Raw genomic sequence first — 15,399 nt, 5'->3', positions numbered from 1 at the left:
ATAATTTAACCTTATTTTGCAACAGTGAAGTTTTCAGCTCATTGCTCTTGTTATCTAGAAGCCACACTCACTAACCTGATGCACACAAAAATGTGTTATCACTGTAACTGTAAATCCTCTCAAAGTGTGGTGTGGAAGCAGCATGTGACGCGTTCAGGTCTAAATGATACTATTTCCCAAGCTGTTAAACACATAGTCCTGACTGATTTCCAAGAGATGCTGTTGATGGAACAGACTGAGGGCCTTTTCTCATCTTGTGGGCATCCTCACATATGGGACACTCAATCTACCAAGTAAACAGCCAATCCGGGCCCCTAGGTTGCAACCTGTGTAGTTAAGTATCAAACCTCTTCAAGTATGTCCCAAAATATTTGTAAGGTGTCAATATGATCATTGGAACAGGTATTGCTTGTTGTAATTGCTCATATAGGCCTATACGAGGTCCCTTCGTCCTTGTGTAAAATGTATATTCCAAAATTAATTTGAAGGTAATATGAGTTTTTCAATTGATTTATTTAATTCATTTAGAAAAATCAAGTGGATATTTCAAGAAGTTTTTTTTTGTGTGCAAAATTCTAATAAGTCAACCTTTATAAAGGTTTGTATACAATTTCTAACTAATAGCTAATTAATGGCTAAGAAATATGTACTAAGGCTTTGATCCTTGAGAAACACTTTTGGGTTGCCAAGTTGTAAAAATAAATAAAAATAAAAATTAAACCTAAAAAAGAGCATTTGAACCAATATCCATTTATAAACAATTAACTAACATTTATAACTAGATCCCGAACCGATATATCAGCGGGAAAATATTATTGGCCCCATATTAGGCATTTCCCGATCAATTGATATCGGCATTTGTAATATATATATTTTTATAAATTTTTTAAAACTTTTTTTAAGACGGACGGTCAACCATGTTCTGAGTGTTGATGTTGCATAGTTTGTCCACCACAGGGCACTCTACAACGTCCTTGTTGGCAACACGATTGCTTGTTGTTAATGTGTTTCTGTTCAAAGGATAAAAAAAATACAAACTTAAGATATGAAACTAAAAGTAGTTTCATATCTTAAGTTTGTATTTTTATACATTTTATTTATCAGAACTTTAATATATGTTGATGTTCCTCTGTTCTGTTGTGACAATAAAACAAATCCTTTTTATATTATTTTAGTGAGAATTCATAAATTACTACAAATACCTAATGTAGGGTTTGGTAACGCGTTTATTGGATTTAATATATATATTATATATATATATATATATATATATATATATATATATATATCGGCCAATTTATCAAAATATCAGATTTTTTTATTTTTTTTATTCGTATCCGTATCAGCCTTAAAAATCCTTTATCGGTCGGACTCTGCTGTAGACTCGGGTTGACAGAACCATAATAAAAATTCACTACTAATATGCTAATGTGATGTTCTGTGTTATTAATACCCTTGCATTATGAGAACAGATGCTGAAAACATCACCACAGAGTCCTCCATGGTAGCTGTGACTCTGCTAGTAAACAATGCACTGTAAAATTACTGCATTCCAAGTTCAAGTCCTGCTTTAAAATCTTAATAAACTCAAAGTACAGAAGTATTGCAAGCTAAAAAGCTTTAAAAGTACTTGTTATGCAGACTACATATTATTACATATGACAGAGGCGCCATGAAATCATTTTGAAGCCGTTATAAAGATAAAATAGTTACATAATGTTGCTTTGAAGCTGTTCAACTTAACAGCGTTAAAAATGTGAATTAACTGAACTTCAGTATAATAAGTAGGTCACTTATGAGTTATAAAATTGTAAAACCCGTTGAGTTTAGTTAACTTACGTTGATAGAATAAACTTAAAATATGAAGTTGAATCTCCGACTGTTCAGTCACACTGACAAAGACTGCAGCCAGATTTGTTTACCATTTACATTTTTCTACATTTGACACAAAAATGTCCAGTTGGGGATGCTGTTGGCACCACTTCATACCAGTCAGTAAAAACACAGCATGGCAGCCTGCTCCCAATAACGCAAATATACTGTATAATCTGTGTATGGAAATTCAATAACATTCATCATGGTAAACACTTCACATTTCATTTTTATTAAAAAAAAATCGTGTTAAAGAGAGAGACAGACAGACAAACAGACACACAACCAAAAGAAGAGTCTCTGGAGATTTTGAACTCTAAAACAATGCATGCAGATGCAGATCACCATGAAAAATTCCTTGTATGTGTATATATATATATATATATATATATATATATATAAAAACATACTTGGCAATAAAGCCCTTTCGGATTCTGATCATGTTTGTTTAGAAACTTTAAATTTTTGAGTTGCGGAACTTTTGCTCCAATTCTTCAACCCTTATTAAATTAAAGGCCTTAAAGGCTCACCGGTGTTTTAATTTTTAATTCTAATTTTATTGGAGATTAAGAGTGTCACCGAAACACCCAAAAAGCTTGGTCCACTTTAAAAGGGCAGAGGTCTCATCACCAAAAAACTAAAATCACGTGTGGGGGGTCGGGTTTTAAAGTGGTGCGCGGTTTAAAATAGCCCCAAACTGAAATTTTTTAAGTTTTTAGTTTTAAATATTATAAAAAATCAAAAACATTTATTTATTAAAAAGTAAAAACCCTGCAGGCTTTTTTCACAAGGTGCTTACGGGGTATCATATATGAAAAATAGGGGCCACCCCGTTTTGTGCAAAAATATCATGAATTAATGTTATATTGGAAAAAGTGAACGGGGAAAAATAGAAACAATAAAAATAAACCACGTGGGAAGATTAAAAACTTTTTTTTTTTTTTTTCAACCCCCAACCCAAACAAAAACCCAAAAAAATTTTGCAAAAGGGAAAAGAAATACAATTTCCCAAAACAGGCCACAGGCTGCACAGTGCCGCAAACCACAGCGGAGAAGTAAAAAAGGGGGAACCCCCATGAAGAAAAAATACTTTAATTTGCTTCAAAATAGGGCAGGAGAATTCTGCTTAGCATAAAACCCAAAAAAACTGTTGTGTGAGCGAAAAAGGTTTTTTTTTGGATGTTGAGTTAAACGTTTTGTTTTTAGTTTTTTATTAAAAAAGCAACAAAAAGCACAAGGGGCAAGAGTGCTAAGATTTAGAAAGGTACTCCTATTAGAGTCGTCAATATTATTTGATTGATTTGATATTAATTTTTCACAGGGATTTTTTTGGGGGGGTTTATGGTTAACTTTCATTCTGGGTGAGTCTTGTTTTCTACAAGGGATTAGCTTCCCTTGGTTTAAGTAGTGTAGTGCGCGTTTCTGGCAAAGGCTTTAAAAAGTCCGTTGGACAGTGCTGCCCTTAAAAAAACCCAAGGCACTGACAAATTTTAAGGCCCTGTATCTCCTTCAAAGCTTCACAAAAAAAAAATTTTTTATGAAATTATTTCTAAGATCTTGAAAAGCTTTTAGCAAAACCCAAAAACAGTACATTAACTACTTCGTTTTGGTTTGAAAATGTGTTTTGTTTAGCCCCGTGTTCTCCCCAACTAAGTGTTTTACACTCTAAAAAAGGCGGGGCTCAAATGCGCCCCGCCCGGATGCGGGCCCCTGGTGGTGCAAAAGGTCAAGGATTGGTTTTGGGGGGGAATTCTGTCGGAGTACCCTTTTGTGGTGGAGTCTTTTGTTTTAAAAACCCGTTTAAAAAAGAACTAAAAAAGGTAAATTTGCCCACCTGTGTGATTTCATCCCCGGGGGGGTGCGTCATCAATTCGTTCTCGGGACTTTTGAAGCGGTTTCAAGTTACCCGTTGAGGAGGAACTCCCAAGGGAAACCCTTGAAGTAATAGCTTGGCGCAACCCAAAAAGGCCCTTTTCCCTTTTGAAACATAAACATTCATGGTTGTCTAAGATTTTCTTGAAAATTCCCCTGTCTTCATGAAAACTGCACGTCCCCTTTCAAAAAGAAAAATTTACTGGACTTTTTAAGAAAAATGGCAACTTTGCATTCTAGTTTTTTCCACATACCCAGGGGCAGGGGTTTTAGCCAATTTGGGTTCAAATATTCTTTAGTTTTGTTGAAAAAGATTAAAAGTTTTAGGTTTTATTTAAGCTTAGGTTAAAGAAGCAAAAAGTGCCCGGCCTTATGCAGTGGTACGTTAGAAACGAAACCCTTCCTCTTTCAGTTGATCGGACTAAAATATGGTAAAAGGGGGAGTGCAGCCCTGAAAACCCTCCCCGGGGTTCCCAAAAACAAAATACCCCCTTTTAACCTCGGGCCCGAATTGCATTTAAAGGGCCCTCACACTAACCCGAAATGCTGGGGCCGTCGGCAGGTGGGGTTGACTTGAGTCTTTTTGGGTGTTTCGCACCAATGTTTTCAGAGGGGCGAGGCCCTCTTTCGGCCTACCTGAAATCTCGTCGGAAGGGGCACTCCCGGGATCCACCAAATGCCAATTGTTTGGGGAGAGGCAAATCCAAAGCGGGGAGCGGGTGAGCGGGCTCTATCTCTAAAAAACTGACAAAATTTTTTACTCCTTTTTTTGTTTTGAAATAAAAAAGTTTCAGAAATTGCACGGCCTTTTTCTTTTTAAAATTTTTTCAGAAACACGTTTGGAAAATATTTTGTAAAATATGAAATTGTATTCTGAAAAACCGCCATGACAGCTTGGCTTTGATTTCCAGAGAAACTCGACCCAGTGAAGGGAGGCGTGTAGCCCTATTCAGCTGCCATGTTTTTCATTTTTGGTCGACATACATATTACGCGCCGCTTGCTGTTAAAAGAGGTATTACGTCTCGCTACCTTGGTGTGTTCCAAGGTACTTTTTTGACCAACTCAGGGGGACAGATCAGTCCAACTGCCGTTTCTGCTGAGGGTCAGCCGTCTGGTTGGTGAGTCAGGGGCTTAAGGGGAACTCCACTGATTCTAGGGTAGACAACTCCGCCTCTTGGAGGTGGACATTGAGTAGAATTTTATTGGTGTGGAAATCCAAGACCACAGATTGTTTACAATATCATTTTTTTTTTTTTTGGGGGAAGGCCAAGCACAGCCAAAAATATTAATACACTGTCCACACAGATTGATAAACAATAATGCGCTCAGTAATGTCATCTAAAATTTAGGGGTACGTTTTTAACTTCTTTAAATTGGAAGCTGCATCTGACAATAAGAATAAAAGTGGGTAAATAAGTCTTTATAGCCATTGTACAATTCCTCTTCGATTGTTATTCTGTCTCTAAATATATCCTCTGACTTATCACATATTAATCACACTTTACAACTCAAACAGGGTTTGCACAGTGTCTATTTATACTCTGCGCTGATTGGCAGATGGTCACTCTGATACATGCGGCACAAAGGAGAGAACACGTGTTTTAGTATTGGGTTGGGTGTCATTTAGGTTTTTTTAGGATACCGGTGCTAAAGCGATAATTTTAACCGTTGTTTGTGTTCCCGTCAAAAAGTGCAAATCACACTTTTGTTGCGCTTTTTATCAATGTTTGTCACGCTTTTTTAACTTAAACACTAACACTAACTTATTAACTTTAGGTCTTACAGTTTATTTTTGGAAATGTCTCCTCATAAACCTCCTTTATATGAAATTATACCTATGTTTGAGTTAGAACAGCAGAAATTAGGATTATTTAGACTACAATTTAAGGGAAGTGTTCACTTTTACTCATTATATTTCAAAACCCATCATTTAAGTAAGACACCACAAATAATGAAAGTAGAATTTGTATTTGCCAACGAGCGTGTGTGAATCAATCCTGTTTTTTTTTGTATTAAAAAAAGCATTGATATAGGAAGACGGGTGACCAACAGACAACATGAGGGTTCAAAAAGGTGCTGAAACTGTCCTTAAATAACATAACAAATAAACCAAAACATTGTTTTATTGGCTAAGGTCCCAATGACAATGGATTTATTATACCAGTATAAAGAAAACTTTAGAACAATAACTTTATTTTCCAGTAATTGCTGTTTAAACAACAACAAACAACCACCCCGATGGAAAAGGGTTTTTTACAACTTTTAACCGGCTGCTGGGGCGACTGTTGTACATCCCGCTCTTGGAACCTCCCACGTGAAATACTTTCACCCTTACACTGTTTAGCTTGTTCACACTTTAACCGTTTTTAAGCCGCTGTGTATCTACCGTAGGCTACGCTACCTGCTGTCAAGTGTAATGTTACTCCGGTACACAAGCAGAAATGCTTCTGATTCCTTTAAGTCTGTTTCGAGCATAGAGAGAATCGCAGGCATTAGTGACAGCAAATTGCACCGAAATCTGAGCATGGCTATTCGAGTCCGTATACCGGTTTTTAGGCAACGTGCCATCTCATCAATCGGGTTTTGGTACCCCACCCTATTTGTATTCTTCTGTTTTTAGTTTAAGTTTTTATAATCTAGCTGATTATTTAGCGGGTATACAGTACAAATAACACTAACTATCCCCCCACACGTTTTATTCTGAAGGTCAGAAGTTTTATTATTGCAATGAATGCATGTCCTTAAAATATTTCTCCAATTATAAAAAACCCACGCACCCTTTCGGTTTAGCAATCTGTGTTCATGCATTCTCACATCAGTATATTTTGCTCTGTACAGCCTATGAAGGCACGTCACGTTGAAGAAATATCCAAGTAAACTGTATGGATTGGCGACACAGTTGAACGGACGGCTTGTAGAGTCTGAAAGACATGGGCATGCCAGGGAGAGAGATACCACTAGCATTATCCATTGTTTTTGGAGCTTGATCTTTACAAAGTCAGGAAATTTTGGCAATCAGTGGTAAATTGATTCTCACAACTTTAAAAAAAAAAAATATATCTTTACATCACTGGAGTACACCTTCACACTAATAAAACTTATCAATACTTGTCTACGTACTTTGGGTGTCTCGGGACAAGCCAGTAAAAACTGGCGACTGTCAGGGATCTTTTCAATATTTTCAATATTTTATAATGACCAAAATAAATCTCTAAATAGTAGACAAACATTCCTATCTTGCATGCCAAGTTGATTTTGAAGTGCATTATCAACGCGCAAAACCACATGCCTCTGCCTTGACTAATAGACCTCACCAATCAGTACAACAAATTAACATTGCTCTGAGCGACACATGAACATTAGGGCTGTGCTTGGTCGGTTTTGGACGGAGAATGCCAATTACATTCTGTAACTGCGTTCACGCATGAATAATATCTGATAAGTAAATATTTAAAAATAAAACTGACGGCAACCAGGTTATGCGGGTTTGGCGTTGCATATCTTGTCCGACCAAGGAGCTCTCCCACGTTCCTGTTGGCAACACTGATTTTTTGATATTCTACATTTTATTTACAGATTTTTTAGTATATTTGTGTGCCTCGGTTCTGTGCGAACAACAAACAAATTATAGATATTTTTATTAAGAACTCAAATCACTACAAGACCGATGTTAGGGAAATCTGTTTATTGTGTCTGAATTCCTTTTTTTAATATACGTATATCGGCCAAAATATCGGCATATTGGATTTTTAAGTAACAAATATTTGTATCGGTCCGTAAATCCTCTCGGTTTGGCTTACTATTTAAGGTACAAATACTGACAACATTCACTTGAAAATGATCATATTATACCAGAAATGTATTTTAAACTTAATCTGACTAAACAAAAAATGATTTATGGAAGTGTTAAAATCAGTAAGCAGTTATCAATTTTATGAGAACAAATATGACATCAATGGCCATTTAAACATTTTGCTTTAAATCAAGGTAGAACAATGATATTGGCGGTTATATAAAATGTTATACAAAAAGCACCACGACAAACGCAACAATAGCAATGGCAGACTTAAAATTCCATTTTTTCGTAACATCTAAACCGACTATGTACATAAAAAAAAAAAAGAATTCCTCTTACACAACATTGAAAGTAATAACTCACGGCCTTGTTAAAATTATTTTTAAGATAAGCAAGTCTGTTTTTTTTTTTGTTTTTTTTTTAAATGCAAAAGTCTCTGATTGACAGCTAAAAGCTCTTTAGGCATATATAAATTGCAAAGCTTACCTGCAACCTGACTATGTCTTTTTGTCTAAAACCCATTGATCCAAACCAACTAAACACGTTAACCCTGAGAAACAACCTGCCTCTGTCAAATGTCGGTAACATTGACAGAAGCAAGTAGACGGCTAAAAAAACTGAATTGTAATGTGGATCTGAGAGTGACTGATTAACACAGAAGATGTTTTGCCTTGGTTGCAGTTGTGGTTTTCTGTTAATCGGTGGGAAACCGAAGGTGTGCAGTAGGTTCAGGTTTCAGGTTCACGACGGTGGACTGCTCCACTGGTTGACCATAGGCCTGCGGAGCAACTCCTCCACGTGGCGAGCCACGTCCATCGTGTCCTCCAGGTCGAAGTCTCCATCTGCATCCAACATGGTGTCACTCCTGACAGGACAACAGCAGAGACACAAGCCACACTTTCATGACGGAGGTTCATGGGAAAAAGATTTTTGGGCGAAAAATGGCGAATGGTCAAGAAACATCAAAATAACAAAAACATTCTTATAAACCCGGAAATATCGGTCAAATCAACAGGCATATGTCCTGCCGTCTTTTCAAGAAATGGAATAAATACAGGGGATGTCCTTGCAGCGTTTTTTTTTTATATATGTCTGTATAATTTATATATATATATATAAAATATATCTCTATATATATATATATATTAATATATGTATGTTAAAATGATTTCAAGACAGCAGCCTCCTGTTGGGTTTAGTGGGTGGGAACGAAATGCTTTTGAATGTCTGGATACCTTCACATCCTACCACCTTTTCAAGTCTCTACGACGTGATTAAGCGGGGGCCTTAGACAGTGTGGGCTCAAGTTTGGGCACTCCAGGTAAAAAGTTTGTTTACCTGTGCATAAAGAAGCCAAAAAGATAAATCTAATCTCCCAAAGGCATCCAATGACAGATTAGATCTTTTGTATAATATTGTACCACACGTTAGATTTTATTTCATTCATTGTACACTTTCCAAAATAACAGAAAAACAAAAATGGGGTCTGCAAAGTTGGGTACCCTGCAGAGTTCATACCTTGTACCACCCCCCCTTTGGCAAGTATCACAGCTTGGAAACCGCTTCTTGTAATCCAGCCAAGAGCTCCTTTCAATTATTGTTGGAAGTATCTGTATCTTCGCCCATCTTCCTTCACAAATTCTTCCAGTTTTTTAGATTTCTGGCTGTCTTTGTCCACGCACTGCTCTTTTTACGGTCTTTCCATAGATATCAAAAAAACAATCCAATTGATGTTTCGTCAGGAGATTGTGAAGGCCATAACAAGCTTTCAGTTTACTCCCTTGATGTATCTACCGGGATTTTGCATGTTTTAGGAATCATTACCCATGTGTCAAAGCCGATCCTCTCTTACTTCAGCTTTTTTACGATAGGATCAGTTAGGCGTCCAAAAATTTGAGGAACTTTTAATGAATCCTTTTTCCTTCTACTCGTGAAATGTTCCCGGGTTGCCACTGGCTCAAAAAAAAAAACAAAAGCATGATTGACATGCTTACCAGTTGGACAGAGGTTCTTTTCATTAAATTCTGTGCCCTTTTTTCTCCAAACTTTCCTTTGCTCATTACGGTCAATAATATATAATTATATTTTAACCTCAACGGTCCACAGATCTTGTTCCCACAATGCATCTGGCTTGTCTATGTGTTAATTTGCAAACTTTAAACGCTGATTTTTGTGGTGAGGACGTAGAAGAGGTTTTCTTCTGATGACTCTTCCATGAAGACCATATTTGTACAAGTATCTTTTTATAGTAAAATGGTGTACCACAACTCCAGTGTCTGCCAGGTCTTTCTGGATGGATCGTGAAGTCAAATGTAGTTTTGGACTTGGTCTTCCAGATCTTGTTTTAACTTACACTGTTCCTGATGACTGCCATTTCTTAATTACATTCCTAACAGAGGATATTGGTATCTGAAAACGCTTTGCTATCTTCTTAGAGCCTTGCCTGCTTTGTTAGCGTCAACTATTTCAGTTTGGTTTTCTAGACAACTGCTTAAAGAAGCCAGGTGCGATTGTTGGGGCAAGGTCGATGAGTCGGGTCATTTAAACCTTAAAGATTGACACCACCCTGGTCTTTCCAGACAATGAGTGAGAACAATCCATGACACTGTCAGGTCTCAGCTTTCCAAAGGGGGCGGTGCATGTTTTAAAAAACTCTGCAGGGTCCCCAAACTTTTGCAGAGCCAATTTTTAGTTTTCTGTTTTTTGAAAGTGTAAATGATGGAATAAAACTAACTTTTGTGACATATTATACGAATGTCTACTTGTCATTTGATGCCTTTTGGAATTTTTTCATCTTTTCTTGGCTTCTTTATGCACATTAAAACAAATTTTTTCCCTGGGTCCCAAACTTTCGACCCCACTGTAACTTAGCTGGACTAAGATGGATGTGGTTCTATATAGATCCACACCAGAACCTGTATGGCATACTACTGTAGGACGTCCTATCCAGCATCAAATCTGACTTGCTCCTTGTTACACACATTTTGTGATAGATGGACCTATATGCTCCACTATGTTCACCAGCTAGTCTCTAAAGCACGCTTCATACTTCACGCGTATCGCCGTTTCCCACGTTTATATAATTCATCTTTAAAGAAATACAAAGACAGCTAAATAGTGTTGAACTCCTGGTGCCATCAACTGAAATGGAGCGGGGCCGAAAGGAAATTAACCCCCTGGTACGTCCCGAACAAGGGAGACCCCCAATTTTAGGATGGAAAGAAACGCAGATTCCCCATGAAAACAAGTCTTTCCCGCTGGGCACGGAACCTGATGGTATTCCCAAAACCCTTAAAAACCCTCTGGGGTTGACTATGGTTTTATTTGACACACTAACCGGATAAAAACCGGATAATTTCCCGGGTACCAAAAAAAATTATTTCCCTCCCCTTCCGTTCTCTGGTTTTTGTTCCCCAAAAACCCCCTTGGGAAAAAACCCCCCAAAAATTTTAGATGAAAACCATCTTCAACCGCTTTTTCCCTTTTCGGGGGGGGGGGCCGGCAGTTTAGTGGGGGGGCCCCAAACTTTCCCTTTTTCCCCAGCCACATAACCCTCCCGAATGGGGGGTTCCCCAGGCGTTCCCCGGCCCGGTTTGGGGATTAAAACTCTCCCCCCTGGCCTTGGTTTCCCCGGGGGCCCCCTCCCCCGCTGGACGTGCCGGAAAACCCCCTGGGAAAGGCGCCCGGAGGAAACCCTTTCCGATGCCCCGGGAACCCCCTCAAATGGCTCCCTTTTGAGGCAAAAAGGGCCCCAATTCCCAAAAACTCCCCTTTGGATTAAAAGGTTCTCACCCCAAAACTCTAAGGGAGACGCCAGCCACCCTTTTCCCGGAAGGAAAACCCATTTGGGCGGGTTGGGTTTTTTTGGATTTCCCCGTTTTTTTTTTCGGTCATGACCCAGCCTTCAGGGCCCCTAGGGGGGGGAGGAAGAAAATTTTCCCCGGGAAAGAGAGCTTTGCCTTTTTGGGTCAGCCCCTTTTCGTCACAACGGTGCGTAAACCCGAATTAATACCGCACCCGCTGCCCGATTCTCCCCAAAATCTCACGCTCCCTAGTCCCCACTCGCAAAAAAAACCCCCAAGGGGGACTTAAATCCTTCCCTTGGGTAAGGTTTACTTTTCCCCACCCAAGAAAGCACTCCATCGGTTTCTGCTTTGGGAAACCCTGGCCCCAGATTTAGAGGTGTTTATCCTCATCCCAGCCCCCTTTCCCCACTCCCCTTTCGAACCCATCAGAGAGGTGAAGGTAAGACCAAAGAGCCATCGGGCCCATCATCTGCAAAAAACAGCGATGAGGGTCCAAGCCCAAACCCAACGGGAAACCCCCCCTCGCCCCGACTTTCGCCTCGATATCCTGTCCTAAATATTTAACAGGGTTGGTGACCAAAGCGACCCTGTTGGGGGGCCAACCCTCACCGGAACGAGGACTTACCGCCAGAAAGGGACACAGCCCCGCCTTTTGGGCATACAGAGATTTTGGGTGGCCCCAAGAAGGGAACCCCCCACTCCAACCCCCCGCAGCCCCCCCCCCCTGGGGACCCGGTTTATAGCCTTCTCCGCCCCAAAACAAATGTAAAAAACTGGTTTTTTCCCTACTCCCAGGCCCCCCTCCAGGGCCCCTTTCGAGGTTTTTTTGATCTGGTCCTTGTTCCACGACCAGGACGGAACCCCGTTTTTCCCCCTTTTAATCAGAGGTTTTGCCCAACGGCCGAACCCTCCTTTCCAGCACCTTGGCGGAGGGGGTTTACCAGGGAGGCTGAGAAAATGTGATACCCCTGTAATTGGCAAAAAACCCCCTCCCCCTTTTTGGGAAAAGGGGGGAAAAACCACCCCCCTTCCCCTCCTTTTGGCCCCTTTCCCCGGGCTTTCCCCGCAAGTTGGAAAAGGGGTGTCCAAAAAGACAGCCCCCCCACAACCCCGAGGGCCCTTTAGCATTTCTGGACGGGGTCTCCTCAACCCCGGGGGCTTTGGCCCCTGTGGATTGTTTGACCAATTTAGCACCTCCCCCAGGGGGAAATTTAAATAATCCCCCACATCCCCAGTTGCCTCCCCCAAAGAGGAAGTGTAAACGGGTTTAGGAGGGTTCCCCAAAATGGGTCCTTCCACCGCTCTAATTTTTCCCCCCATTTAGGGCAAAAAGTCCCATCCTACTGGGTCAGCTTGGGAGTCCCCGCTTCCCCCCCTGAGGTGGCGAAGGGGGTTTCCGAAGACCTTGGTGCCGACCGAAAAAACCTTCTCCATTTTTTCTCCGAACTTTCCCCCACCCGCTGCTTTTCCTCTGCCCCGGCAAGGTTTCAGCCCTTGGGCCCCCTCCCGGGACCTTGCAAATGCGGCCGGGGTCCTCTGGGAAAAAACATATCCCGGGAAGGGGCTCCCTTTTTCATCGGACGGGTTCCCTGAACCCCCGGGGTTTCCCCAGGGTGTTGTGGGTTTCCGCCCCCTTTAAACAACCCAAACCCCAAAAACCAACCCGCTCCCCCGCGGGAGCTTCAGCAATGGAAACTTTTAAAATTTTCCCCTCAGGGTTTAAAAGGGCCCCCCGCCTCCCCAGGGATGCACGAAAAACTCCGGGAAAAGGGGTGAGTTGAAAGTCCGTCGGACAGGGGCCCCTCCAGCCCTTCCCATTTACCCCACTACGGTTTGGGTTACCCGGTCGGGCCAAAATTTCCCCCCCACCCCTGACCCCAAAAAAAACCAGATGGTGACAGTTGCAGCTCCCCCTATTCCCCGATTTTTCCAAAACAACCGGCCCCAGATAAATGAAAAAAAATTAAAAAAGACATTTACCTTGGCCTAGGGTGCTCTGGTACCCCTAATTTGAGCTCCCCTTGTTGAAATGGGTTTTTTTATGGACCCCAGCTACACGAATCCCAAAAAACAAACAACCACTCTGTTGATAGGGGGGCCTTTTCCCCCCAATCACGCCCTCCAAAACTCCCCATTCCCCCGTTTTTCGTTGTCCCCCAAGAACAGGATCCCAGGAGCCCCATAAGCCCTTCCCGGTCTCCAAAGAGGCCGAATATGAACTCCCGTTTGGTGCATACCAAACAAAAGTCGGTTTTTTCCCCCCCATACCCCAGGGTAGGGGGCCCTTTTCGTCCACCGGGGGGAAACTCCAAACCAGCGGGCCCGCCCGGGGGGTTTGAGTACCCCAAAAACCCCCCCGGCGCCCCCACCCTCAAATCCGGGGTAGCAGATCCAACCCTTCCGGGTCGTTTCCCGAACCGAGACGTGCGTAGAGGGAACCCCACCAATCTAATGTAACGTCCACCTCCCGCACAAGCCCCCTCCTCCCCCACGAGATAGCCACTCCCCCCAGGCCCCCCTCTCCGCCCGGGGGGGTCCGTCGGGCCCCTGACCTTCCCGCCACCCTTGGCACGCCCCGACCCCCCCGGGTTCCCCCCCACAGGTGGGGAGCCCCTGGGAGGAATTAGGGGCCACAGGGGCCCAACCCCCAAAGGCCCCCCGCTGGACAGCCCCCGTCTGGCCTGGTCCAACGGGGCCCCGGGCCCCTCCGGGGAGGGTCCTCCCTCCTTCCTCCGGGTTTTCCATTTTTGCCATCCCGGCCCTCCCGAGACCACCAGGGGACCCCCCAAGCCCTCCAAAACAAGCCCTCAGGTTTAAGGGCAAAAACCCTCCCCCACGATAAGGTGATGGTTCCCCGGGGAGGCTACATGCTGAAAATGGCAAATTTGGACATTTTCTTTTGTGGGGTGCAAATGTTCCACCAAAACAAGTTGCTTAGCAACACACACGCCACGCACCCACTGCATACACTGAGAGGTTCACAGCTGCGTGTCTGCCTGGCATGCTCTGTGTGTGTAAAATGGCCGATTTAACCAGCCAGTCCTCATTGATTTAGTAGCATGTGTCACATAGCTTTCCACTGTGGGTCCAGCAGAGAGCCACAAACGTGGAAGAAAAAAGAGCGGCTTAAAACACTACTACGATAACTAGTTGTTAAGAAATAGATTGTACAGCTCATTTTTCTTTTACAATGCAAAAAACGTTTTTTAATAACTTTTAATTTTTTTTATTAAATATTCCATAGTACTAAATCTGTCAAAATTCTTATTGTCGGTTAACGGTTAATCATTCACATCCCTACTCCAGATCAATACGGGGTAGACTTACTTTTTTCCATCCGGGAGCTGAGATCTGCAGCATTTCAACGAGGTCTCTCTTGCAATTGTAGGCCAGTAGCTTCGTAATCCAACTGGGACTGCAGTCTTTTTGCAGCATTTGTACAATAAATCCATAATGTCATGTAATGAATTTAATGAATCATTTATGATATTACATGAAACAATATATCTCCGCGTTCCGTCATCCTAGCAACGTCCTTTATTTTGTGCCTTGAAGCTAAAAGCCTTTGTGCGATGAAGGTAAAATGATGAATCAAAAATGGTTATTATTTTATTTGTCGGCATGAAAACGTCTCAATTTGTTGTTTGTCGCCATTTTGACTCCCAGAATACAGTGGAGTGTGTCGACCAATCAGAGGCCGTCTTCCTGACTACAGATCTTCAAATGCACTAGCAGTGGTACTCTATGGATGTGACCCAGCTCCATTGCTGACATCCTCATTTTCTGTCAGATTTATGCCTTCTATTATTTAAAAGGTAGCACCAGAAATGTGTTTCTTTTGCTACTACCTATACTAAATGTGGAACAAACAAGTCAAAATAATGACATATCAGCGCAAATGTTAATAAATAATAGAAAGTGTCTCATTCAAACATTTGGATAGTATTAAAAGGCGTTCACCCAGGGCTTATTGAGCATAGATGAATGGTTTGTTTTGGGTTTTTACTAAGGCTGTCAACTTAACGCATGTGATTAGTCTATAAAAAAATAAA

General features: G+C 41.6%; 1 protein-coding gene across 1 annotated transcript in view; it reads right to left on the bottom strand.

The window, feature by feature from the left end:
* Positions 1–7,963: 7,963 nt before the first annotated feature.
* The window catches only part of LOC116671513 (signal transducer and activator of transcription 5B), a 40,694-nt gene continuing 33,258 nt past the window's right edge, over positions 7,964–15,399 (bottom strand). The window contains exon 19 of the mRNA XM_032502863.1: positions 7,964–8,406. Coding sequence (XP_032358754.1) covers positions 8,283–8,406 — 124 coding nt within the window. The 3' untranslated portion in view covers positions 7,964–8,282. The remainder of the gene's footprint in view (positions 8,407–15,399) is intronic.

Source organism: Etheostoma spectabile, chromosome 21, assembly GCF_008692095.1.
Source record: "Etheostoma spectabile isolate EspeVRDwgs_2016 chromosome 21, UIUC_Espe_1.0, whole genome shotgun sequence".
In the NCBI taxonomy this organism is placed as follows: Eukaryota; Metazoa; Chordata; class Actinopteri; order Perciformes; family Percidae; genus Etheostoma; species Etheostoma spectabile.
This window is presented reverse-complemented; position numbering and strand designations above follow the sequence as displayed.